Below are 25,008 nucleotides of genomic sequence, written 5' to 3' on the forward strand. Positions count from 1 at the left end.
TCCGCAGTAAGAGCATTAACCCATTCATGAGAGCAGTACCCCTGTGACCTGAACACCTCTTGTTAGGCCCCACCCCTTGACACTGCCTTGTTGGTCTGGTTTTCAGCACATGAACGTTGGAGCACACATTCAAACCTTAGCAATGATTAGACTTTCTGAAAATCCCCTTAAATGCCTTCCCTGATGTTTCAGTTCTTAAGTCCGTGACCACATGTCAGCTCCTCCCCTTTCCGTTTCTCATAAACAGACAAACTCCTTGTACCCCTCTTGGTCTTTTTCTGTATTCCATTGCATTCTAGCTACTTCTTACTCCTGCTGGATCTTTTCCTCCAGGTGCCTCTGTCATCTTTTTCATATGCAGTTTATTCTTTTCCAAGGCTTTTTTTCTTTTTTGCTTTTGGGGCGGGTATATGGCCTTGAGATTTTTAAAGTCTGTGTTTCAGTTTATTTTAACAGAGAGAATACCAATCTCTATCTCATGGGACTGTTGGGAGGCTGCAGTGAGCTAATGTAGATATGTAAAATATTCACTATGATTCCTGGAACCTAACAAGAACACAGTAAAGGATAGTTGCTGCTGCTACTGTTTAAATATTGTTTTTTATTATCATCACTGTGTTGTAAGCAAGCGATTGCGAAATTACCACTGAGGCAAAAGTAAGCCAATTCAGAGGGTTATTGCCGGCGGCCATGGAGGACTCACGTCTTTTTAACCTGTGGCCCCGAAAGGAGGGTGTTAAGACCTTTTATGCGGGTAAACCACCTCCTGGGCAGGGATGGGGGTGAGGGACTTTGGACATTCCAAGGGCCAGTGGACTTTGGACATTTTGTAAACCACCTCCTGGGTGGGGTGATGGTGAGGGGCTTCAGACATTCCGATTGTTACCTAAGTGGTTCACAGAAGTCAAGATAAGTGTTAGTTTACACATTGTCTGGGTAGGGTGGAAATTACAGACCTTAGTTACTTATTACAAGTCGCAGGGGCCAAGATGGTGTGGGTTTGGACTGCTTGCCTGTCACATTAGGGTTACAGAGAGCAGTTTCAACAGAAAGCGGAAGTTTGGTTGAGGTATGCAGTTTTATGGGGCTTTTACCATGTCACAACTGCACCGTGGTAAGAGTGGTATATAAGAGATAGACATTGTCCTCAAACAGTTTATAATTTCATTTTGTCTTATAAACTGTGACTCCCTAAGATTTTTTGTATACCATTATGTTTGGAGCGTTTTATTTATTAGGCTACGAATATTCTTTTATCGAGTGTTACAGAAGCGACATCTTGCGTTGGGAAATATTACATGTTACTGTGTAACATCATACAAACATCATACAAACAAAACACCATTTCCTCGGTTGGTATCTTGCAGATTATAAGGAACAGAGAAATGCTGAGGTTATTTTGGGTGATGTGGATTTATTGTAAGGATACATGATACTTAAGGAAAAATTGTTCGTGACACTTGTTAAAGATGGTATGGCAGACTGTATTCCAGAGGGGCCATGATGACAGGTACAGGGATCACTGCAATGGGGTCTCTCAGCTGGGGAGAGAAACTGGACTCAACTTCAACAAGGACAAATGGAGATTTATAGCCAAGGAGCAGAGTGGAGGTCAGTGAATGGAAAATTACTGAGAAGAAGGGTGAGGGGTTTCTGGCTAAACAGACTGGATAGGATTGTTGCTGAAGGGAGACTATGGTGATAAGATAGCTCAGATATGGAGGGTGGTTAGACACCAAGGGTGGGGGATTTCTTTAAACTGACATGGCAGTATTCTGAAACTAGATTCTACAAGGACAGAGAGAGAAGCCCATGGTTAGGGCTAGTCAAGCAGAAGACTCAGAGGGTCCTGACTCATGTTTCAGTCAAAGGAGAGTCTCTGTCAATGGGAAGTCAGATCCAAGGACAGCATCTCATGATTTGCACAATCACATTAGCAGATAATGGGAACATTGTTCAGGATACAACAGCTACTCTTGGTATCAGAACAGTTTGCTATGGTCATGAGTCAGTTTTTTCTTGTCTGCTTTTTTATGGATTCTACATTGACTGTCAGCCCCCACTCTTTCCCTTTTTTCTCTCACTAATTCTGCTGCCTCAGGGCTTCTAGCTTCTGTTCCCTTAGGGCTTGTCTGTGCTCTCTTTTCTCTGTTGCTGTTGTTTTCTTTTCTGGGTTTGCTATTTTGCATTCAAACTACTTTCCAGTGTACTCACATTTAGAAGTTGACTAGAATTGCATCTAACTGAAAGTGGAGGAGGGAAGATGCATCATTCCTCTCCCTGTTTCAGAGGAGCAGGTGCTGAGAGGGGAAGGGAGGTGATGCACCAGGTCTGTGGGGATTTCTCCTGGATGCAGATTCAGTTTTTCTAACTTGTGCATTTGGACTTCTTTGCAACTCTTCATGGTAATGCCCCTCTTCCCAGGTCTGGAAAAATGACAGTAGTCATTTCTATTGAAATTATTGCTGTCCTAAAAAATCCTAAAGGCCATGAGGAATGGGTTCACAGACACATTCACTTGGAGACAAATAATTATTGCTTCTAACAGAAATGGAATGTTGTCTGCTGGCTTGACCTTTCTGTGGCAAGAATAAAGCCTTATTCTTAGGAAAGATCATAGTTATTGAGTCATATTGGGTATTCCAAGGACACATTTCTGAAAATATGCAGGGCCGCTGAGAGGTTTTTCTAGTCTGATAGCAATCTAATCTGCAAAATAAGGGTGTTGGGTTCAGTGCTCTTAAGATAGACAATCATCATGCTTTAAAACTTACACATCCTTTTAAACTGTCCAAGTCAACTGTCTGTTTGAGAACAGGTAGACAATTAAGCATTTGTTTAGTTGAGGAATCTTAACATTGTTCTAATTTTGGTTGTTGTTTATTTCCTTTTTGATTTATGTTTTACCATAAAGAAATTTTGCATACCTAATCACTGTATGTATATATGTGTTATTAGATCATAAAAGGAATTAAGAGCCTGCAAAATGCAGTAATACAACAAGATAAGCGACTGGCCCAAGCAATGGTCAGAGATGGTTCCTTTCATATTACACTGCTGGTGATGCAATTATTAAATGAAGATGAAGTAAACATGTGAGTAATATACCTTTCTTAAATATAATTTTCCAAATTGTATTACTTTAAAATGAATAAGCACAGCAGAACCCAAAGAGGCAGTCTAAATTTTAAAGAACTAGTCTCCATATAATTTATTCCAATGAATTGTTAATATATGGAATGTACTGCATAATATGCTTTTAAATCTAGACTTTTAAACTCTGTTATGGTTATGAAGTGGTATCCCTTGGTTATGTAATTGTTTTGCCCATGCTCATAATATAAGCACTCTGGACCTGACCAGAGTTTAGCTTAAAATTCTAGATATGTATTTTGGAATCAAGGCACAACCACCTCTTATTATCTGCCTCACTTTGGGCAAATCATGTACTTTCTACGTAAATGGAGAAAATAAGAGCACCAGTATGTGCAGGAGCTCTTTGTCTGGGGCCTAGCACATAGTAGGCACTCTATTATTAGCTATTAGAGCTGGCATTTTTATTAGGCCACTGGACAATTTGAGTTTCACCTAAGTCATTCTTAGAGTTACTGTACTCTACCCACCCCCAGTGCCACCATGCCAGGGTTCTGCCATAAAGGTTGAAGGTAAGTCATTGATTACTGTTTTCCAATCTGGAAGAAACCTTATTCTTCTCCCAGTTCTCTGGGACACTCTATCGGTACTTAGATTTTCTTTTCATCTGTTACGTCATATATAGCTCACTGTATTAAGCTCAAGCCTAAGAGTTTTGGAAAACCAAAGCCAGGATGAATTGCAGGTTGCTTTTGTTTTCTACTTTGACAGCTATATCTCCTGAGGGAATGAGGAAAAAGGCTTGAATTAGGAAGGGGTTGAGGAAAAGGTAAAATAAAAGGGATAAGATGAAATAAATTAATAATTCAAAACATTCAACCCCATTATGATTATTATAGTTATGTCTTTTAAACAGTAGAACCTCACGTCTTTAGAGGTCAATTTTAAAATCTGTCCCAAGCCAATGCACCTGAAGCAGGCTTGAGCATCCTGCAAGGACAGAGAGGAGGGGAGATTTTATTTGACTTTGATCACTTGACCCATCAGAAGAAAAAAAGCAGTACTCTGACATTCTTGAAAGAAGAGAATCCAAAGAAGATGCTATGCAAGATGAAAGGTTGAGAGAAAGGAGTAGTGCTGTGTGTGTGTTAGAATGGTCAGGATTCTCCAGAAAAACAGCACCAATAGCAGCATATCTATGTAGATATCTATCTATATCTGTCTGTGTAGACATGTATATCTTTATGTAGAGAGATTTATTTTAAAGAATTGTCTCCCATGATTGAAGGATCTGCAGGGTAGCCTGGAACAGAAGAGTTAATGTTGTACTCTCAAGTCCTCAATCAGTCTGGGGACAGAATTCCTTCTTTCTCAGGGAACTCCAGTCTTTTCTGTTAAGGCTTTTAACTGATTGGATTGGGTCCACTCCTATTCTGGAGAGGCAGAGGTGTCAACTTTTAAGTGGTGATGAGGTTCGATGTGTGACCTCACCTTGGGGCAGCTAGAATGGAATTGATGGGGTTTCTGGGAAGACGTTGTTTATGTGAATGATTTATTAGAAGTCTCTAATTTTTAATTTTTTATCCTAAACTGTATGTTAGACAACTATGTTGTCCTCATTTCTTGTCCTATACTGATTCTTATTTTTCAAAGTCTAATATCAAGTTTTAGGTGTTGAATAATGTACTGATGAATGGATTGGATATGGAATGTGCAGAGACTTTTAAAAAATCATTAATTTTTTGATGGAGATGTCACCTAAAATCCTTTGTGTCCTCACAGTGTAGAAGAAAGGAATGGAATATTAGGCCAAGCCCAGGTGCAGATTTGAAAAGAGAGATGTTCTGTCTTTGTTCGAAATACAGCCTTTGAGTCTGAGCTCCAGTTGGAGAATTCAGTTTCTTATATCCATGTACTTTTTACTAATTTTACCTTAAAGAAGCCTTTTCATAAACCCTTCTTGAAAACATATTCTATTTGAATATGTTAAAATAATTTGAAAGTTAGTGATATTCCCAGTAGAAAGTTAGTTGATATTCTTTTGCACCCTGTGAATCACTGGCATCTTATTAGGACAAATTTATTGATTTATACTACTGGAGAACTGGAAAAATGGACTGAATTTAGATCATCTGCATTTCTTTAAAGAATAATGACATAGAATTCACTGTCTCTGAAGTCTTAACCTTTCTCATGGTCTGGTTTAGCATATAGTTTCACTTAAAACAAATATCTTGAATTCCCCCAACTTATAAATGAGCCAGGAGTAGCTGTTCTGTTATCACATGCTTTAATTCATAGCACAGAGTGGAGGAAAGTACTGACTTAAAAGTATGTACATTGTATATGTTTGGATGAACTTAACTACAGCTAGGTAATAGTGGATTTAAACTGTGGATTTGGAGGTACAATGAGAAATGTTGACATATACGTAGCTGTGCTAAAGTACATTTGTCATTTTTAAAATGAAACAACAAATGTACAATACTTTACAATTTTGGAAATGACAAATGTATAATACTTTAGTATAGCTATGTAATTTCTCAGATAAATGAGACTGGTATAGAAGTCATAGATGAAAATCAGTTAAAAACTTTGAAGACTAATTTAGAAATATGAAAGATTAAGAGAACGAATTTTTTCAAATGCTTGACTGAACAAATCACTGATCAAAATAATTTAAATGAAGGCACTCCACTAGAAGGGTGTTTTAAACTTCTGTATGAATGTGCTTAGTTCTTTTTTAAGTAATTGCTGCCCTCTAGTGAGAATTCATTTTTTTCTCAAAATGAAGTACCTATACCAAAATTTTCTTTAGAGGTAATTCTAATTTTCCAAATATCAAAAATCTCATAATGTCTAATTCAATAATATAGTAAACATTTGTTTTTATTAAGAAAAGTGTGGCTGGATGCAGTGGCTCACACCTTAATCCCAGCAATTTGGAGGCTGAGGTTGGAGCATCACTTGAATCAGGAGTTTGAGACCAGCCTTTGCAGGCTAGGGGGACCTCTCTGTAAATAATTTTAAAGAAAATTAGGCATGGTGGCATGCACCTATGTATTCCAGCTACTCAGGAGGCTGAGGCAGGAGGATCACCTGAGCCCAGGAGGTTAAGGCTTAGCTGTGATCACACCAGTGCACTCCAGCCTGGGTGACAGAGAGAGAACAAGGCGGGGAGCGGGGAGAGAAGGAAAGAAAGAAAGAAAGAAAGAGCACTTGAAAGAAAGAAAGAAAAATATAGCACTTCCAACACAGAGCAGCTGTATAATTGCATAGGCTAAATAGCTAATGTACATATAGCAAACTTACATAGTTACAATTTGGGAATATAATTAAACTTGTATTTTATTTGAGTCTAAGTATAGCAAATTATCGAATTATAGAGACATATTTTAAAAGAAGTTTTATTAGAGTGTCTTACAAATGGTAAGTATTGTAAAAGTATTAGTACTTTCATCAAGAATCTAGAACTTTACACATAATCTAATGTAAGTGCTTGTAGGTATTCGGTTTTTTGGGATATATTTTCAGTAATTTTTTGTGTTGTCCACAAAAAATTATATAAAATTATATAAAAATATTGTAATATTTCATACAGTTATAAAGTTTTTTGGTAAACTGTACAATAGTATCTACTTTTATGTCTTTAATAGCAATTATAATTAGGTAAAGATTTTTTCACTTCTTCCATAGTTTTTGTTTAAAACTGTCTATCAGTTTCAATCATATAGGTTAGATTTAGAGGACATTTTGAGCCTTAAAATAATTAGTACAAATATCAAAATTAATTCGTCTTTCTAAAACTGGTACTTTGTTCTTTATTTGGCTTTGTATATTTTATTACTTAATGTGTAACTGAAAAATATATTATTTCTTACCAGTGGTACTGATGCTCTTTTGGAATTGAAACCATTCATAGAAGAACTCCTCCAAGGAAAACATTTGTCTTTGCCCTTTGAAGGGATTGGCACTTTTGGAAATCAGGTTGGATTTGTGAAGCTGGCAGAAGGCGATCATGTAAACTCACTTTCAGAGATAGCAGGTAAAACACATAGCAACCCACTCATGAAATCTTGTCTGTTGGAGAAGCAGTGTTTTTCAATTTTGTAATAGAGACTTGACATTTTTTAATTTTTAAAAGATGATGGAGTAGACTCAAGTATTTTTTAGGACTGTCCCTGTCATAAGTCTGAAGGATTTCAGGGCTTATCATAACATGTGACATACAATTGGCACTTGGTAAGTACTGGATCAATGAATAAGAGTCATCGGTTGCCTATTCAAAGGCTTTTGGGAGTTATCATCCCTATTCCAGAGAGCCAGTTGGTGAATTAGCAAGATTTCCATTTATGCTGCTCCCCTCCACCCACTTCCCTGGAGGGAGTAATCTCTGAGCGGAAGGCCCATTGCTGTTAGTAGAAGACCTCACATGTACTGGAGAACATGTTGCTTTGTGCAGTGCAATTCAAAGTGTCAGGGAATTGGAAGCAAAAAAATCATAACCTGGATGAGTGACTTGAGTTTGATCCAGAGATAATAACTTGGCTATTAGCTTACATGCTGTGAGAAGTTTTTATTTTCACCTCATTTCATGTCATCTCTTTGCAGGTTCAGTAATCCTTGGTTCATATCATACTCGCATCGTTGGTCCATGCTTGGTCAACTTTTATCTGTGTTTTTTTTTCTTTGTATCTGCTTCTATTCATTCTTCTCTCTTCGTTCTCTGCCCCCTCTTCTCTCTCTTCTTGCCTCCATTCTCTCCTTCTCTGTATGTATCTATCTACCTTTCTCTCTCTCTCTCTCTCTCTTTTAAAAAATAATGTAATAATAACCTGGGAATCTACCACCCAAAACAGAAGCTAGGGCTTTGGTAGTAATCTAACCGTGTCTTCCTCTTCAGTACTGCATTCTTTGGCCTTCCTCCAATTAAGTTAACTATCATTCTGAAGTCAGCGTTTACTTCCTTTTATTTTCTCAAAGTATATGCATTTTATTTTGGTTGGTTTTTACGTAATAAAAAGGGCATTATGTTGTATGGGATCTATTAGGACATCCTTTTTGCTTAATATTACATTGCCTGTTTAATAATTGCCCATTTAAAAGTGTATGTTTGGCAGGGAGTGAGGATTAGGTTTCATTGTTGGTTTTTCTTTTGTGTTCTTCAGATATTTCTGATAAATATTTTGTGAATGTCAGTGTTTATATAGGGCTGGATTATCATTCAGATTAATTGTTAGAATGACATTTAGCGTAGTGTCAGTTGTGCTGTCTACTATATGGTTTAAGTTCGCTGAGTTCATTATCCATTCAGATGTTTCAGAAGTAGAGCTGTTTAGTTATTGTTTTAGTAGAAGATTTTCATTATGTACTTGAAGTACATTTTACATAACAGCATTTCAATTGGGTTGCAAATGTAAAATTCACTATTGCTGTTATTAGAGACACAGCCACACCACATTCATTTTAGCTAAGGTTTTTATAAATTTATTACCTCTAAATTTCATTTCTTCTACATAATGTTGGGCTCAGGGAATTATACTTTAGTAGGAAGAATTCATTCCTTCAACATGCAGTTAGCTGGTGCCAACTAGGTGCTTGGGATAGAAAACTAAAAAAAAAAAGATCCTTTTCCTCTAAGGAGCTTATAGCCTTGTGCAGAAGCAAACAGGCAAGCAATTGCAGTGCAATATAATAACACAATAATTTCTGTAAATAGAGGCAGAGGCACAGAGTATAGTGGGCGCACACAGAAGAAGGGATCTGGACTGAGGAAGATTTCATAGGAGATATAGCATTTGAGTTGACATTTGAAAAGTAAATACGTGTATCCTGGTTGGACAAATTGGAGGAGCGTATTTTGGGTAGAGGGAACAGCATATGAAAATAAATCCCATTTTGGGACTGACAAGTAGATTAGTGTTACTGAAGTACGAATTGCACATCTAGAGGTATCATCCAAATGAGATTCATATGCTAAAGGGAGCAGTGAAGGCAAAATAAGGGCATGAGGAATGTGGTGAAAGTTTAGAATGACCAAAGGAAACCAAAGGGGGAAGTGTAATAAGCAGCATGTAATGGGGGTTGCAGAGCGGTGCAAAAGATTCATTTGGGATGAGACTGCAAAAATATGTAGTGGTACTAATTTGTGATTTTTCTCAAGTACTCTTCCAGGATCTAGGTTTGGGAATAGAGAGGGGAAACTGAATTAATCCATACTTGAGCCCTTATATGGTAGACGTGGTAAAAAGACAAAGGAACAAGACTGGCAAGAGAGTGGTAGAATGTTGGATGTGATCATTATTGGATGTACATTACAGAAGGCAGTAAAGTCTGTATGGGACTAATAGTTGGGAGGAGAATAGAGTAATAGGACTGAAGATTAGAGTTAATAGAAGTTTGAGAGCGAGAAAGGATTAGAAGGTTGTGATGAGAGACCAGTATATTGGATTTTATGAATGGAGGAGATTTCTGGTTAATAGAGAGTATGAAGACTCTTGTCTCATTGATGTCACAAAGAAAAAAGTGGTAGGTAGAAGTTTTGAAAACATGAAAAAGACAAATTATTAGGTTTCATAGGAGAAACTTACACATTTCAGTGAGGTCCCTAGGTATATGATCAGTATACAAGAAACTAAATAATTAAAGTATTTTTAAGAGATATAATTTTTAATAACAAAAACAGTAGAAACATGTAGGAATAAATCAACTGAAGGATATACAAGACTTCATTTCCCTCCTTCTAAGGGATTATTTTGGCTGTTACATCTTTACTAGGTATGTTTATCATAACACTTTTCTCCTTTCCTTTTTTTAAGACAGAGTGGAGTGCAGTGGTACAATTGCAACTCACTGCAACCTTGAGCCTTGAGGCTCAAGCAATCCTCCTGCCTTAGCTTCCTGGGTAGTTGAGACTTGCAGGTGTGCGCCACCATGGCCAGCTAATTTTTTTGAAAAAAAATTTTTTTATTTTTTAGAGTTGGCGGTTTCACTGTTTCCCAGACTGGTCTTGAACTCTTCGCCTCAAGCAATTGTACCATCTCAGCCTCATAAATTGCTGGGATTACAGGCATGAGCCACTGCAGCCAGCCCCTCCTTTCTTTTTCTGTTTGTTGCCAGAGCATCTATTCCTGTCACTGAGAAATGCATTTCTAGACCAAGCCAGATATCAAAACAATTGCATAGATACTTAGACAAAAATCATGTAAAACTTTGTAGAACTGATATTACCGAATTCCTTTTACTATAATTCTTGTGGCATTGTTTGATGATTTTATAAGAAACAGTCTTATGGAAATTATCTGTATTTAAGTATTGCAAATGTTGATTATATCTTGTTGAAAAACATGAGTTGATTAGAAAAAATTCTTTCTAATTTCAATATTAGGACTATTTCTCTTGAACACATTGTTTTTTACCTAATGAATGTTGAACATTTAACTTGTGCCTTTGGGTTAAAATTGATTTCTTGAAAACTTAGAACCTAGTTTATGGCATACTTCGATTTGGAATATAGGACGTAATGTTGTTCTTTTTGTGCACTTACCGTATACCTGGCTTCATGTTATCTTTCCAATTTTAGTTTCCCGTTTTCTCATTTTCTTTATATTAAATTTACTTATTATAGTGTACATTCCTTTGGAGTTATCTTAAATCCTATTTTTAGGGATAGCGTGAAGCAGAAAGTATAAACAAGCATGCAAACAAGCAATATTTACAAGTCAAGGAGTACTTAAAATCATTAGTTGGCTAATGAGAAGGCAACTCTAATCATTTTGAGGGCAAATCATTTGGGACCAATGCCCCTAGTTAATCTTTTCTTCCTGGGCAAATCATTTGGGACCGATGCCCACAGTTAATCTTTTCTTCCTGACTGCTCTGGAAAAAATGCTAGACTTAGAGCTTTTCTTTGGTAATATAAATATCTCTGCACTCAAGAAATATTTCTAATTAGTCATTCATTCATTGTTCTTTTAAATAATTCATTGGGTACTTGCAACATTGAGAATTCCATCCATTCTTTGCAAATATTCTCACAAAGGCATTTTCCAGTATTAATGAAAGATCCATTGTGTGTTGAGGAATGTGAAGTCTCACCAGCTTTAATATGAATATAAGCCCAAGGATGTTGGTTTTTTATTACTGCTCCTGTAATTCATTTCTTGTTTCCAGAGGTATTAGGTAGTATTGATTAAAAATATTTATGTTTTTTCAAAAGTTTCAACAAAATATTATAACAAATAGAAACTGGAGGGAGAGCAACATTCTTTCCCCCTCACACAATTACTGTTATACTTGCTTTTAATCTTTTATGTGTATATTGTACTATTGTTTTTGATTATAATTTTTACGCACTTTTATAAGAAACCTAAATATTTGAATATACATGGAAAATTTTATTCACTTACTGAAGCAGCATGTATTTATTAATTATTGGGGACTTACTGTGTCAGGCATTGAAGTTCAGATGAGCCTCTGTTTACATAGTATTCAGATATTCAGAATGTTCAATAGATGGAATTTTTGTCAACATCTTCTCTAGATATATTTTTGAAAGAATGCCTAAAGCTGGGCACAGTGGCTTGCACTTTTTTTTTGAGACAGTCTCACTCTGTCATCCAGGCTGGAGTGCAGTGGCACAATCTTGGCTCGCTGCAATCTCTGCCACCCGGGTTCAAGTGATTCTCCTGCCTCAGCCTCCCAAGTAGCCAGGATTACAGGCACCCACCACCACAGCCGGCTAATTTCTGTATTTTTAGTAGAGATGGTGTTTCACCATCCTGGCCAGGCTCTTCTTGAACTCCTGACCTTGTAATCCACCCACCTCGGTCTCCCAAAGTGCTGGAATTACAGGCGTGAGCCACCGTGCCTGGCTAGTGGCTTGCACTTGTAATCCTAGCCACTCAGCAGTATAAGATAGAAGGATCACATGAGCTCAGGGTCTGGAGGTTATAGTGAGCTATGATTTTGCCATTACACTCTAGCCTGGGCAACAGAGTGAGACCTCATCTCAAAAAAAAGAATGCCTTAGAATTAGTACCACTTTAGTCCAACAGTATCAGTAAAATAATTTAATATTTGTTTTTGTATCATATTTTATAAGCTATTTTGCAAATGATATATTCCAGCTTTCAGAAGAATATATTCCATTGACCACATTTCTTAAAACTTTGTAATAAATTATATGTATATGCCTATACAGGAATATTAAAATTTTGTTCATTCAAAATAATGGAGACAGAGCTAGTCTGACGTAACTGTAAAGCAGGATAATTTGTCAAGAAAGTAATTACAGTTGACCTTTGAACAACATGGAGATTGTTGCCCAGAACCCTGCATAGTCAAAATTCCCCATATAACTTTCGACTCCCCTAGAAGTTTACTACTAGTAGTCTACTGTTGACTGGAAGCCTTATTGATAACATAAACAACTGATTAACACATATTTTATATGTTACATGAATTATTAATATATCCTCTATTCTTATGATAAATAATTTAGAGAAAACAAAATGCTATTAAGAAAATCATAAGAAAGAGAATATATGTTTGCTGTTCATTAAGTAGAAGTGGATCATCATAAAGGTTTTCACCCTCATCGTTTTCACATTGAGTGGACTGAGGAAGAGGAGGAGTGAGACTTGCTTGGGTGGCAGAGGCACAAGAGGTGGAAGTGGAATTGTGGAGGCAGGAGAGGCCAGCACACTCAGTGTAACTTCTATTGAAAAATATCCACTATAAGTGGACTTGCTTAGTTCAAACATGTGTTGTTCAAAGGTTCAGCTGTAGTCTGATTTACCTCATTTTCATTGGGAGAGTTTTTAGATTTACAAGTTAAAAAAAATAAATTCTTAAAGTGTTACATATTTCTTATGAAAAAAGGAATGAATTTCAGACACTACTCTTTGTACTCGTTACTGAAAATTGGCAAGATAAAGAGTCACTTAGAATTTTTAATGTGTAAAATTGAAGAAAATTATTATACATTTTGAACTAGTAGAGTCTGAATTGATGAGCTTTTACCATTAATGGGAATCAGGACATGCTACTCCGTAATATTTTAAGCTAAAGGAATTTGAGAAAACAGCAGAAGCAGGAAAGTCACACTCTGCCCTCTTGCCCTTCCCTGAAGCAGGTCATAAGACCCGCATTTGAGATATGCTGTTTCTGTGCCTGAAGGAATGGAACATCCTCCTTTCTGAAGACACTGGGTCAAGTCTATAAGCCTTGCTAGGTTCTCCCCAGTTTATTTCCGTTAGATCATAATTGTACTTCACAACTATCCACTTCTTCATCAAACATAGCGTTAAAATAACAGGTGTACATGTTTATTTGTGTCATTATTTTCTTATAAAAGGTCCCATGTCACATAAAGCTTCTATTAAAGAAATTTGTATGCTTGTCTCTTGTTAATCTGTCTTTTGTTATAGAGTTATCAGCTATGAATATAGGATGGGTGAGAAAAATATATTTCTTCCTACACCATCAAAATTATGCTGTTACTAACAGTTATTTTTGATACCTGCTGGGGGGCTAAAGAGACCAAGCCCTTCTTCATATTCATGTACATCTGGGCTTATGGTAGTAGCCCCTTGAGGGAAGTAGATAAGGTGTATGGCATCAGAGGCTGTGTCTCAGCTTCCTACCTTGACCTTGGGTGATCTTGTTTTTTTCGCAATAGAACAGCACCTTCTCCTTTCCTGGAATTACCCAGTAGCTCATAGAAGTAAGAAGATATTGAACATTTGGCATTTATATGGCATGTTCCCACATTTTATAATGAATGATGAAATTGCACTGAAAAGCTTTTTGCATAGAAATGGATATGTGATTTCATTCATTTTTTTCCAGCCATGTGTAATTTTGTTAAGAAGTTTGTTAGATTGAGAGATTGCTAAAAATTTAGCCCACTAGAATTATAGTAGTTCTTGCAAATATTGTTTTTTTTTAATAGAAGAGTGCCCTTGGTTAGCATAAAAGATCCTAAGTACATTTATCTCATACAATAAAAAAATAAATTTTTAGAATGTTCATTTGAACATTATGTTTTCTTTTATTTTGACTGTCATTTTCCCCAAAAGGTGGAGAGAATACACTGTGTTTTCTGCTCCTTGTGAAGAATCTGTTCAGTTTCTGGTATCTTTAAGCCCTTCTAGGGTGCTCTGTTACTACATGAAGTCTTGGACTTCTAACCACCACAAGCTGGTGGGTGTCCCAGCAGCCTGCTGACCTTTAATGGCTTGGGCTAGGTTCCCTTCAGAAACATCAAAATAACTTAGCCACACTTCACTTAGAACCTATCAAAGACCAGCTTATCTTCTCAACGAGGACGGCTGCATTCACCGTCCTGCACCATTGAGACCACTAGAGGCGCAGTTTCCTACCCTGCCTCTGTTTGCTTATGCCTCCAAGCATTTCTTCCATCCTTCCTTTTCTCGCCTCTCTGTTAATCCTTTTTATTCTCACCTCTTTTATTTGCTTGATTTTCAATCAAAGACATTCTAAATGGACTGATTTTGTACCAGGCATTATTCTAATTATCTTATTAAATATTAATTTAGTCCTAACAAACCTGTGAGGTAGGGGCTGTCTTAATTCATTTTGTGTTGCTATAACAGAATACCTGAGGCTGGGTAATTTATGAAGGAAAGACGTTTATTGAGCTCACAATTTTGCAGTCTGGGAAGTTCAAGAGCATAGCACCGCACTGGCCTGTTTCTGGTGAGAACCACATGCTGGGAAGTGGAAAAGTGAGTGCAAAGAGATCACGTGGTGATAGAGGAAGCAAGAGAGAATCCAGGAAGCCTAATTCACGTTTATAAGAGCACACTCTTCAATAGCTAATCCAGTCCTGTTAAAGTGAGAACATGCTTCTGATGTAAGGCATTCATATATTTATGAGGATCCACCCTTGTGAGCCAAACACCTCCCACAAGGTCCCATCTTCAGCGCTACCACATCAGGAATCATTTTCAACATGAATTTTGGTGGGGACAAACCACATCCTAACCATAGGAGGACTGTTGTCATCACTTCCATTTAGCAAGAAAACTGAGGCACAAAGAAGTAATTTGTTCATACATGGTAGAACCAGGACTCAAACCCAAGCAATCTGATTACAGATTCTGTGCTCTTAATCACTATACTAGTCTGTTACATTGTAAATTAGCGACTGGACTCCCTAAACATTTTCCAGGAACACATCTTGCTTTAGCTGAAACTTGGCTTTTATCTGATTGAGATCACAGCTTCCTCTAGGGGAGGGCTGCTCATTTCATTCAATTCCACATTCCACAGGACTCAGAGCTGTCATCCACGTTCTCTTAATTCTTTGTTGCTTTGTCTCTGTTCTATCCTCACACAAAGGGCTTTCCTTTTTTTTTTTTTTCTTTTGTTGCCCAGGCTGGCATGCAATGGCACTATCTTGGCTCACTGCAACCTCTGTCTCCTGGGTTCAAGCAATTCTCCTGTCTCAGCCTCCCAAGGAGCTGAGGTTACAGGTTCCCACCACCATACCTAGCTAATTTTTGTATTTTTAGAAGAGATGGGGTTTCACCATGTCGACCAGGCTGGTTTCGAACACCTGACATCAGGTGATCCTCCTGCCTCAGCCTCCCAAAGTGACAAAGGCCTTTCCTTATTGTAGTTCATGTTATCTGGTTTTGCTACCTTCTGCCTCTCTTTTTGCTGTCATCTGAATATTTCCTCTCCTATTTTGAGGATTTTGCTTCATAGCTCACATTGCAATGATTGCTTCCTTCAGTAGAATGAGTGCAACCTGTTGAGCCATCCTGGCACAAAGTGAGCTTTGGAGTCAGTCACAACTATTTGTATTCTTGTGCAGCCTGTTATCACCTGAGTGGCTTTAAGCAATTTCTTTCACTTCCCAAATCTTTCAGTTTCTTTATTTGTACAGTGTGCTTAATAATACCTGTTCTGAAAATAAAGTGAGATAATCTATACAAAGTGCTTAGCACAGTATTGGGCACACAGACAATGTGAAATAGATGGTAGCTATTATTATTAATGATAAATAATCCATTCCCACTGCTTCCATCACAGCCATTGCTTTTCTTAAAATCCCTTGACTTCTTTAACATTAGCAGGCTACACCCATACACCACTCTGTCGTGCATAAGTATATTTCTGAGACCTTAAACTCAGACATAGCTATTGCTACAATTTCCCATTCTAGTTACCTCCTTTCCTCTACTACTAATACTCTGGAACCTCACCCAGGCCTGGCCTCTTCCAGGACAGCGTGGATGTATTCATTCTTAAACTAGACAAGGCCTCAGGGTATGTCACTCTTGGTGGCTCTTTCAGTTGTCCTGTCTCCTTCTGTTTGACCTGGCTGGGAGATGCCAATGGCAGATCCAATTCAGTCATTTGTTTTTTTGCCCCAACACCTGGGCAAAATAAAATCCACCTTCCTTGCTGTGGCCCACAATATCCTCCATGTTCTGGTTTGCTGCCTACATCTCCTGCCTTATCATGGCTCTCTCTCCTTGCCCACTGTGCCCTAGTTACACTTGCTTCTTACGGGTACTGGACTCAACAAAGTCCTTTCTGCCATGGATCTTCTGAAAATGCCTGAGGATTCCTTCTGCTTAGACCTTTTCATTCTTAGGATCTCAAATGTTACCGCTTCAGAGAGTCCCTGTCCACTGTGAGTAGAGTATTTTTACAAGTAAGTTCTCCATCACTGTACCCAGTGGGATGCCCTCATAGGTCTCATCACAGGTTGTGATTACGTTTTTGTCTATTCAGTTTTTTGTTTGTTTATTTGTTTTGAGATGGAGTCTTGCTCTCGTTGCCCAGGCTGGAGTGCAATGGCATGAGCTTGGGTGCAACCTCTGCCTCCCGGGTTCAGGTGATTCACCTGCCTCAGCCTCTGCCTCCCGGGTTCAGGTGATTTGCCTGCCTCAGCCTCCCAAGTAGCTGGGATTACAGGCGTCTGCCACTATACCTAGCTAAGTTTTATATTTTTATTAGAGATGGAGTTTTGCCATGTTGGCCAGGCTGGTCTCAAACTTCTGACCTCAAGTGATCTGCCTGCCTCATCCTCCCAAAGTACTGAGATTACAGGCATGAGCCACTGCTCCTGGCCTGTTATTGTCTATTTGATTGACTGTCTTTGTGGCTAGATGAGGCTCCCCACGAGGGCCAGGATCATGACTGTTTTGATCACGATTGTATACCCAGTACCTTCTATAGTGTGTGACACTTAAAGTGTTAAGGCTCACAAAATCCCAGCACTTTGGGAGGCTGAGGAGGAGATTGCTTGAGCCCAGCAGTTCAAGAGCAGCCTAGGCAACATAGTGAGACCTTTTCTCTACAAGAGATAGAAAAAGTTACCAGGGCATGGTGGTGCATGCCTCAATTCCAGCTGCTCAGGTGGCTGAGGTGGAAGGATTGCTTGAGTCTGGAAGGTTGAGGCTGCAGTGAGTTGTGAATATGCCACCATACTCCAGCCTGGGTGACAGAGAAAGACCTTGTCTCAAAAAAAAAAAAAAAAAGCTGTTAATCAATATGTGTGAAAAGAATGAGAAAATGAAGAAATCACAGTCATGTAGGTTGGTTCTCCTGCAAATGTGTGTCTTCCACACTCAGAGCCTTGGCTCAGCAGGTCCACTGCTCCTGCTCATTTTTTCTCATGTCTGCTGTTGCTGCTGTAGCCTCCTGTCTGGAGCAACTATAACCTCCTGCCCCTCTCCCAGCAGATAGCACTGAGGCTGGGGTCTGCTCACTTCAAGTCCCTGTGCTTAGTAAACCTATCTGCTAGTGCATTTGGCTTTTAAATTCTCATACAGTTTTAGGAAAAGAGGTGTCCTTTATCTAGTTAAGACTAACTCCTTCAGCTGTCTTCTTGATCTGCTGGTCTCAATCAGGATCTTGCTGTACCAGTTACTTCCTCCCTCTCTGTGTCTGCATTTTCAACCCTTTCTCTTCATCACCTCCTCTCCCCCAACTTTACTAGCTCAATAACACCTTTCCTATCACTAAACAAACAAATGAAAAACAAAGTTAAAAACTCTTAGAATTAACTACAGAAAAATCAGAATACTCTCTTGATCTTGAATCTCTTGCTAGCTTCTGCATTGTTCCTTTCCTACCCAGAATCTTTACAAGAGTTGCCTGTATTCTCCATCTCTAGTTCATTACTGTCCTTTCTTGAACGTCCTGCAGTCAGTAGGCTATGGCCTACTTCACTACATGCCACATCATGGGCCCCGATGGCTTTGTAATCGATCGCTGAATCTAACAGATGCTCTAGATTTATTCACACAACCAAGAACTCCCATCTTTAAATTCTCCTTTTGGCTTCTGAGACACCACTTGCTTGTTTTTTCTTTTTGTTTTGTTTTGTGTATTTTTTAATACTTCTCTCAATGTGTCTTCTCGGTTTTCTTTATTAGCTTATCTCTTTTTTTCCTGTAGTGTTTGTATTTTTAGATTTCTGAACCTGACTCTGCTTAACCATGTTTTTCTTTTTTTTCTTTTTTGAGATGGAGTCTCACTCTGTCACCTAGGCTGGAGTGCAGTGGCGCTGTCTTAGCTCACAGCAACCTCCACTTCCTTGTTCAAATGATTCTCCTGCCTTAGCCTCCCGAGTAGCTGCAATTACAGGTGGCTGCTGCCACTTCTGGCTAATTTTTGTATTTTTAGTAGAGATGGGGTTTCACCATGTTGGCCAAGCTGGTCTCGAACTCCTGACCTCAGGTGATCTGCCCGCCTCGGCCTCCCAAAGTGCTGGGATTACAGGTGTGAGCCACTGTGCCCAGCCCCATGTTTCTCTTTTTGTATTTACCATCATGGTCGATCTCCCTATTCTATGAGGAATATCAAGAAATCCAGGTGTCATCCTAGATCCCAGTATCAGTCATTTTAGGTATTCATAGTCATGAAATGCTCTAAATTTTCTCTCTTAAATATCACTTCCATTGTTCTCTACTTTCTGTTCCTATTGCTGTGCCTCAGTTCTGGCTCTGTTCATCTTATTGCTACTGTAATAAGTCTCCTGGTCTATAGTCTGGCCCTTTGCTTTCAGGCTCTTTTTCTAAAGCACACAACTAATTATTTTTATGCTCCCTGCTTAAAAGCATTTACTGACTTAATGTTGGATATAGGATAAAACTCATTCTTCTTGCTGTGTCATTTGAGATTCTCAGCTCCTTGATTCTTGCCTGTGTATTTAGCCTTATTTCTTGTGTCGCCACACTGCACCCATTGTTTAAGACATGCTTAACTACTTACAGGTCCCCTGAGGCACTGGGCCATGTCATGTCTTCATGCCTTAGCTGATGCTGCTGTCATCCCATGGCATGCCTTCACATTCTTCACATGATCAGACAACCACTGATCTATTTTTTTTTTTTAATTACTTTTGACCGGACATGATGGCTCACATCTGTAATCCTAGTACTTTGGGAGCCCGAGTTGGGTGGATCACTTGAGGTCAGGAGTTCGAAGCCAGCCTGACCAACATGGTGAAACCTTGTCTTTACTAAAAAATTAGACAGGCATGATGGTGGGTGTCTGTAATCTTACTTACTGAGGAGGCTGAGGCAGAGGAATCACTTGAACCCAAGAGGCGGCAGTTGCAGTGAGCCAAGATTGTACCACTGTACTCCAGCCTGGGTGATGGAGCAAGACTCCATCTAAAGAAAAAAAATTATTTCTGGTCAGTGTTCTGCCTGCTTCCGGACGAGCAAGAAGACTTGTGCTCCGGTTCTCGGACTTCCCCAGCAGCATGGCCCCCAAACGCCAGTCTCCACTCCCGCCTCAAAAGAAGAAACCAAGACCACCTCCTGCTCAGGGACTGGTTGAGACATCGGCCTCTGCAGGCTTGCCGAAGAAGGGAGAAAAAGAACAGCAAGAAGCAATTGAACACATTGATGAAGTACAAAATGAAATAGACAGACTTAATGAACAAGCCAGTGAGGAGATTTTGAAAGTAGAACAGAAATATAACAAACTCCGCCAACCATTTTTTCAGAAGAGGTCAGAATTGATCGCCAAAATCCCAAATTTTTGGGTAACAACATTTGTCAACCATCCACAAGTGTCTGCACTGCTTGGGGAGGAGGACGAAGAGGCACTGCATTATTTGACCAGAGTTGAAGTGACAGAATTTGAAGATATTAAATCAGGTTACAGAATAGATTTTTATTTTGATGAAAATCCTTACTTTGAAAATAAAGTTCTCTCCCAAAGAATTTCATCTGAATGAGAGTGGTGATCCATCTTCAAAGTCCACTGAAATCAAATGGAAATCTGGAAAGGATTTGACAAAACGTTCAAGTCAAACGCAGAATAAAGCCAGCAGGAAGAGGCAGCATGAGGAACCAGAGAGCTTCTTTACCTGGTTTACTGACCATTCTGATGCAGGTGCTGATGAATTAGGAGAGGTCATCAAAGATGATATTTGGCCAAACCCATTACAATACTACTTGGTTCCTGATATGGATGATGATGAAGGAGAAGAAGATGATGATGATGATGAAGAGGAGGAAGGATTAGAAGACATTGATGAAGAAGGGGATGAGGATGAAGGTGAAGAAGATGAAGATGATGATGAAGGGGAGGAAGGAGAGGAGGATGAAGGAGAAGATGACTAATAGAACACTGATGGATTCCAACCTTCCTTTTTTTAAATTTTCTCCAGTCCCTGGGAGCAAGTTGCAGTCTTTTTTTTTTTTTTTCCCTTCCCTCTTGTGCTCAGTCACCCTGTTTTTGAGGTCTCTTTTCTCTACACCATGGTTCTCAACTTATTTTGGGGGGAAATATCTTGAGCAGGATACAGTGGGAAAAGAGTCTCTACCCCTTTCTGTTTGAAATTCATTTTTATCCCTTCCTGTCTTAACAAAAACTGTATGGAATCAATACCACCGAGCTCTGTGGGAAAAAAGAAAAACCTGCTCCCTTCGCTCTGCTGGAAGCTGGAGGGTGCTAGGCCCCTGTGTAGTAGTGCATAGAATTCTAGCTTTTTTCCTCCTTTCTCTGTATATTGGGCTCAGAGAGTACACTGTGTCTCTATGTGAATATGGACAGTTAGCATTTACCAACATGTATCTGTCTACTTTCTCTTGTTTAAAAAAAAGAAAAAAAAACTTAAAAAAATGGGGTTATAGAAGGTCAGCAAAGGGTGGGTTTGAGATGTTTGGGTGGGGTAAGTGGGCATTGTGACAACATGGCTTCTCCTTTGGCATGTTTAATTGTGACATTTGACAGACATCCTTGCAGTTTAAGATGACACTTTTAAAATAAATTCTCTCCTAATGATGACTTGAGCCCTGCCACTCAATGGGAGAATCAGCAGAACCTGTAGGATCTTATTTGGAATTGACATTCTCTATTGTAATTTTGTTCCTGTTTATTTTTAAATTTTCTTTTTGTTTCACTGGAAAGGAAAGATGATGCTCAGTTTTAAACGTTAAAAGTGTACAAGTTGCTTTGTTACAATAAAACTAAATGTGTACACAAAGGATTTGATGCTCTTCTCTCAGCACAGGTCTGCTCACTATGACCTTCCAAGTTTGACTTGTACAACATCACTGTCAAACTTTGTCACCCTAACTTCGTATTTTTTGATATGCACTTTGCAGGATGACCTCAGGGCTATGTGGATTGAGTAACGGGATCTGAATCAATGTATTGATACCGCCATAGCTGGGAAAGTGGGTACAATTTGCCATTGGTTTCTGAAAGTACTCACATCATTTGGGATACCAGATTGCTCAATACTTTGAGTATATTGTGCCCTTGATTTTTATCTCCAAGTGGCAGTTTTTAAAATTGGCCATTTACCTGGATATAAAATAATAGTACCTGCCACCACCATCCAACAGACCTGGTGCTCTCATGCCAAGTTATATGTGGGACAGTTACTGGCATGTCTTCATTGGCTATATAAAATGTGGCCAAGGAGATAGGCTCTCAGAGTAGGAGTCTGCGATGGTTGGCGGTTAACTGTCCCAGCTCTCTGGTATAAAGTTCTCAAATGTGACTATGTGAATCTGGGTGGAATAATGGACTCAGCTCTGTCTGCTCAATGCCATTGTGCAGAGAAGCACCCTAATGCATATGCTTTTTAATGCTGTAAAATATAGTAGCTGAAATTAAATGCCACTTTTTCAGAGGTGAATTAATGGACAGTCTGGTGAAATTCAAAAGCTTTTTGATGTATAAAACTTGATAAATGGAACTATTCCATCAATAGGCAAAAGTGTAACAACCTGTCTAGATGGATAGTATGTAATTTCCGCACAGGTCTCTGTTTAGTAAATACTTCACTGTATACCGATCAGGAATCTTGCTCCAATAAAGGAACATAAAGATTTTTTTTGGAAAAAAAAAAAATTATTTCTAACTGTAGTAAAGTACACATAATATGAAATTTACCATCTGAACTTTTTAAAAACATATAGTTCAGTAGTGTTAAGTATATTCACATTATTGTGCAACCAACCTACAGAAACTTTTTAATTTTGCAAAATGGAAACTCCATACCCATGAAAAACAAATCCTTGTTCTCTCCTTCCCCTGGCTCATGGCAACCACCATTCTACTTTCTGTCTCTATGAATTTGACTACTGTAGCTACCTCACAGAAGTGAAATCATGTAGTGTTTATCTTTTTTGTGTCTGGATGATTTCACTTAACATGATGTCCTTAAGGTTCATCCATGTTCTATCATGTGTCAGAACTTTCTTCCTTTTTAATGCTTTAAAATATTCTACAGTATATGTACACACCACATTTTGTTCCTTATCTAGTTATCTGTTGATGGACTCTTGGGTTTGTCGATGGACTCTGGGCTATTGTGAATAATGCAGCTATGAACATGGGTGTATAAATATCTCTCCAAGACCTTGAGTTCAGATCTTTTGGGTATGTAACCAGTAGTAGAATTGCTATATCATATGGTAGTTTTATTTTTAATTTTTTGAGGAACTGCCATAAGGTTTTCTATAGCAGTGGTGCTATTTTACGTTCCCAGCAGCAGTGTACAAGGGCTCCAACACTTGTTATTTTCTATGTTTTTGATAACGGCCATTCTAATGGGTGTGCGGGGGTATTTCACTATGGTTTTGATTTGCAATTCTTGAATGATTAGGGATTCTGAACAGCTTTTCTGTGCTTTTTGTCATTTGTGTTTCTTCTAGAGAGAAATCCTATTCAATTTTTTTTTCCACTTTTAAACCAAGTTGTTTGTTTTTTTGTTGTTGATTTGTAGGAATTCTTTACATTCTGAGTATTAACCTCTTATATCACATTTATGATTGGCAAATAATTCTCTCATTCCATAGATGCCCTTTTCATTCTGTTATATCCTGTGATGCACAAAAGTTTTAAATTACTATGTAGTCCAATTTATCTATTTTTACTTTTGTTGCCTGTGCTTTGGTGTTACACAAGAAATCATTGCCAAATCTAATGTCTTAAAACTTTCCCTCTGTTTACTTTTAAGAGTTTTATAGTTTTAGCTCTTATGTTTAGATCTTTGATCCATTTCAAGTTAATTTTTATATATGGTGTAAGGTATGGGACTAACTTCATTCTTTTGCATGTGGATAACCGGTTTTCCTAGCACCATTTGTTGAAAGACTGCTGATGTAGTTTGAATGTTATCCCTTCCCAAATTTCATGTTGAAATGTAATCTTCAATGTTGTAGGTGGGGCTGGTGGGAGGTGATTGGATCATTATCCTCTTGGTACTGTCCTCATGCTAGTGAGTGAGTGCTTGAGAGATCTGGTCATTTAAAAATATGAGGCACCTTCCCCTCTCTCTGTTATTCTTGATCCCACAGTATGAGATGCCTGTTCTCCCTTTGCCTTCTGCCATGATTGTAAGCTTCCTGAGGCCTCCCCAGAAGGAGATGCTGGCATTACACTTTCTGTACAGCCTGCAGAACTGTGAGCCAATTAAGTCTCTTTTCTTATAAATTACCCAGTCTCAGATATTTATTTATAGCAATGCGAATTTGGCTTAATACAACTGTCCTTTCTCATTGAATGGTCTTGGCACCCTTGTTGAAACCATTTGACCATTGTTGCAGTCCTTTCCTGCCTTTAAAACAAAATACCTGGACTGGGTAATTTATAAAAAACAGAAATTTATTCATCACAGTTCTGGAATCTGGAAATTCAAGATCAGGGCACCAGCAGATTTAGGTGTCTGGAGAGGGCTCTCTGCTTCACAGGTGACACCTTGTTGCTGCACCCTCACCTAGTGGAAGGGGAGAGTGCTGTATCTTCACATGGTAGAGGGTCAAAAGGCAAAAGAGACAAAGACAAAAGACAAAGGGATTTAGGAGCCCTAAATCTCTTTTAAGGGCAGTAATCCAGTTCATGAAAGCAGACCTCTTGTGACCTAATCAGCTCCCAAAGGCCCCACCTCTTAATACCATTACCTTGGGGATTAGGTTTCAACATAAGAATTTTGGAGGGATACAAACATTCAGACCATAGCAACTGTACATATGAGGGTTTATTTTGGAACTTTGTATTCTATTTCATTAGTCTCTGTGTTTGTCTTTATGCATGGATCACACTGTCTTGATTACTGTAGATTTGTAATAACTTTTGAAATCAGAAGTGTAAAATTTCCAACTTTGATCTTCTTTATCAAGATTCTTTTGCTATTCAGAGATTATTGAGGTTCAATATAAATTTTAGGATGGATTTTTAACATTTCTGCAGAAAATACAATTGGGATTTTGATAGGACTACATTAAATCATTAGATTGCTTTGAGCAGTATTGGCATTTTAACAATATGTAGTCCTTCAGTTCATTAAAACAGGCAGGATATCTTTCCATTTATTTGTATTTTCTTTAATTTCTTTTAGCAATGTTTTATAGTTTTCAGAGTATGTATCTTTTATCTCCTTGGTTAAGTTTGTTCCTAAGT

The 25,008-nt window shown here is 38.4% G+C and overlaps 1 protein-coding gene and 1 pseudogene across 4 annotated transcripts in view; both read left to right on the forward strand.

Moving 5' to 3' along the window:
- The window catches only part of AKAP7 (A-kinase anchoring protein 7), a 148,919-nt gene that overhangs the window by 29,685 nt on the left and 94,226 nt on the right, over positions 1-25,008 (forward strand). For all 4 annotated transcript variants that reach the window (XM_002746958.6, XM_008995070.5, XM_054254440.2 and 1 more), the window contains 2 exons: positions 2,959-3,095; positions 6,978-7,138. In XM_002746958.6, coding sequence (XP_002747004.4) covers positions 2,959-3,095; positions 6,978-7,138 — 298 coding nt within the window. The remainder of the gene's footprint in view (positions 1-2,958; positions 3,096-6,977; positions 7,139-25,008) is intronic.
- Positions 19,831-20,816, forward strand: LOC144582207 (protein SET pseudogene; annotated as a pseudogene).

The sequence above is a fragment of the Callithrix jacchus genome, chromosome 4 (genome assembly GCF_049354715.1).
Source record: "Callithrix jacchus isolate 240 chromosome 4, calJac240_pri, whole genome shotgun sequence".
NCBI lineage: Eukaryota > Metazoa > Chordata > Mammalia > Primates > Cebidae > Callithrix > Callithrix jacchus.